Source organism: Anabrus simplex, chromosome X (genome assembly GCF_040414725.1).
Source record: "Anabrus simplex isolate iqAnaSimp1 chromosome X, ASM4041472v1, whole genome shotgun sequence".
Taxonomy (NCBI): domain Eukaryota; kingdom Metazoa; phylum Arthropoda; class Insecta; order Orthoptera; family Tettigoniidae; genus Anabrus; species Anabrus simplex.
The window spans coordinates 84194070-84197191 of NC_090279.1; the positions used below are offsets into that span (position 1 = coordinate 84194070).

General features: G+C 42.3%; 1 protein-coding gene across 1 annotated transcript; it reads left to right on the top strand.

Annotated features, from left to right (window-relative positions):
* The first annotated feature begins 1437 nt into the window (after positions 1-1437).
* LOC137503055 (zinc finger protein ZFP2-like) lies at positions 1438-2573 on the top strand. The gene has a single exon (XM_068230468.1). It carries the CDS (start codon positions 1479-1481, stop codon positions 2421-2423), a length of 945 nt encoding a protein of 314 aa, XP_068086569.1. The 5' UTR covers positions 1438-1478; the 3' UTR covers positions 2424-2573.
* Positions 2574-3122: the final 549 nt, after the last annotated feature.

Genomic DNA, 3122 nt, shown 5'->3' on the forward strand with positions numbered 1-3122 from the left:
ATGCTATCAATCCACTAAAAATAATCACATTGCCCGTGATATTTTGAAATAAATAGAATAATATTCCTTCTTTTACATAGCAGCAATATCCACTACGGTGCAATTCAACGTCTTGTCATGTCGAATTTTGGCTCAAGCCTTGATTTTCATGCTCCTTCTATCCGTATTGTAATAAAACGCTACCACCAATGCCATATTCTGTGTTGCCTTCATAATGTATTTAACAGCAGTGTCTTGAGGAGAAAAGACAGTATCAATGCTAGCGAGAGAGAGCCGTCGTATACTTGTTATATTTCAGCTTTGCCAGGATTCCATGATTAGTGGCTACCGTGTTAAATACAGGAATTAAGACGTAGACTGATGTAGTACATGGTAATAAGTATGAACGTCCTTGTATAAACCTACCGTCCTATATATAGGTTGGCTATGTTTGATTGCACATCAAAGATACATATTTCGGAAAAGCGACACAGTGACATAATAAAATGCTATAGTGATATAACAATGTACAAATACATTATGTATATTTGTGTGACAAAATAACATTCATCAATGATTAGCCGTGTTTGAACAGATTTTGCTGAATGTCGGCAAACGTTCTCAACTTTAATAATTTCTACAGCACAGACATTCTCTCAAACAACCTCAAGAAGAAGGTCCTTTACAAAAATTATTACTTCCCTGCAACAAAGCGCAGAGTGCTTCAACAAGATCAAAACTCCAAATCATATGCCGTTCTTTATGTAGGAGAACAGACAACGGATTTCGATAGAATAATATGTGCTGGATTAAGGAGCTTGTATGAGTATTTACCCTTTTAGGCTGGACCACTTCCCATCCTTTCTTCAAATGAGGTTGTCTATTAACTCGTACATTTCTAAACCGTGACAAGTTTCTTGCGCCTGATATCGTGATTAAGAAAAGACGCAACATATTCTCGTAACAAGTGAGAGCTTTTGAAATTTAACCTCAGATGATGTTTACTCTCAGGAATGTAATGTTTATGAGTAACGAGCTCTCTGCACTGGATATCAGTGATTGGAATGTCCAGTAGCAAATCCCCTGTGTGAGAGATGTAGTGTATTTGGCTGTTGAAATATTGGTCACATGGTTTTAATTTGTCACTGTAGATCGAGACCCGAGGTGAGCTATAGAGATCATCAACCTCCGGACGGCGGATCATCTAGTTTTAGGTGTAGTGTGTGCAGTGAAGTCCTGGCTAGGAAGTTGGACCTCTTGCAACATCTGAAGAGACACAAGGAAGATCGACCCTTCATGTACGATCACTGCGGAAAGGTGTTATGTAGCCGAAGCAGCTTGTCGAAAAACCTCAGGATCCACCCGCTCCAAGTGTGCGGATTTTCTGATAATTGCTTTACAAAGAGGAAAAGGCTGACTGGGGACACGCGATTGCATAAAGGTGGGATTATAAACGAATGCTCAGTATCTCATAAAAATTTCAGGAAACGCCGGACGTAATGCGGTCTCACACGGGCGAGAACCGATATTACTGCAACGTCTGTGGAAAATCTTTCAGCTGGAGAAAACTAGCAGGTCACAGGGGTATTCACACAGGCAACAAGCATCACTCCTGCACTGTATGTTGCAAATCATTTGTCAAGAAAAGCAGTTTATATTATCACAAGGTGACTCAAACAGGCGAGAAGCCATACAGTTGCAATGCCTGTAGCAAGTCATTCATACAGAAAAGCAATCTGACCGAACATATGCGGACTCATACAGGCGAGAAGCCTTACGGCTGTAATTTCTGTGGCAAATCATTCGCACAGAAAGGCAATCTGACCGAACTTATGCGTACTCATACAGGCGAGAAGCCTTATAGCTGCAATTTCTGTGGCAAATCATTCACAACGAAACGCAATCTGACCGTTCATATGTTTACCCATACAGGTGAGAAGGTATACAGCTGCAATGTCTGTGGCAAATCATTCATACAGAGAAATAATCTAACCGAACATATGCGGACCCATACAGGCGAGAAGCCTTACAGGTGCAAAGTCTGTGGCAAATCGTTTGCATCGAAAAGCAGTCTGACCGATCATATGCGTACCCATACAGGCCTGAAGCCTTACAGTTGCAATGTCTGTGACAAATCATTCACAAAGAAAGGCAATCTGACCGATCATATGCGGACACATACAGGCGGTAAGCCTTACAGCTGCAATATATGTGGCAAATCATTCACAACGAAAGGCAATCTGACCGTTCATATGTGTACCCATACAGGCGAGAAGGTATACAGCTGCAATGTCTGTGGCAAATCATTCATACAGAGAAATAATCTAACCGAACATATGCGGTCCCATACAGGCGAGAAGCCATACAACTGCAATGTCTGTGGCGAATCATTCACAACGAAACGCAGTCTGACCGATCATATGCATACCCATACAGGCGAGTAGCCGTACAGCTGCAATGTCTGTGGCATTTCATTCATAAAGAGATGTAAACTAACCGAACATGTGCGGACCCATACAGGCGAGAAGCCTTACAGGTGCAAAATCTGTGGCAAATCGTTTGCATCGAAAGGCAGTCTGACCGATCATATGCGTACCCATACAGGCCTGAAGCCTTACAGTTGCAATGTCTGTGACAAATCATTCACAAAGAAAGGCAATCTGACCGATCATATGCGGACCCATACAGGCGAGAAGCCTTACAGCTGCAATATATGTGGCAAATCATTCACAATGAAACGCAATCTGACCGTTCATATGTGTACCCATACAGGCTAGAAGGTATACAGCTGCAATGTCTGTGGCAAATCATTCATACAGAGAAATAATCTAACCGAACATATGCGGACCCATACAGGCGAGAAGCTAACCGCTGCAATGTCTGTGGCAAATCATTCATACAGAAAGGCTTTCTAACCGAACATATGCGGACCCATACAGGCGAGTCATAAAGAGAGGCAAACTAATCGAACGTACGCGGACCCATACGAGAAGTCTTGCAGTTGCAATGTCTGTGGCAAATCATTCACATGGAAAGGCAGTCTGACCGATCATATGCGGACCCATACAGGCGTGAAGTCATACAAGTGCAATGTCTGTGGCAAATTATTCACTAGGAAAGGCAGTCTGACCGATCATATGTCT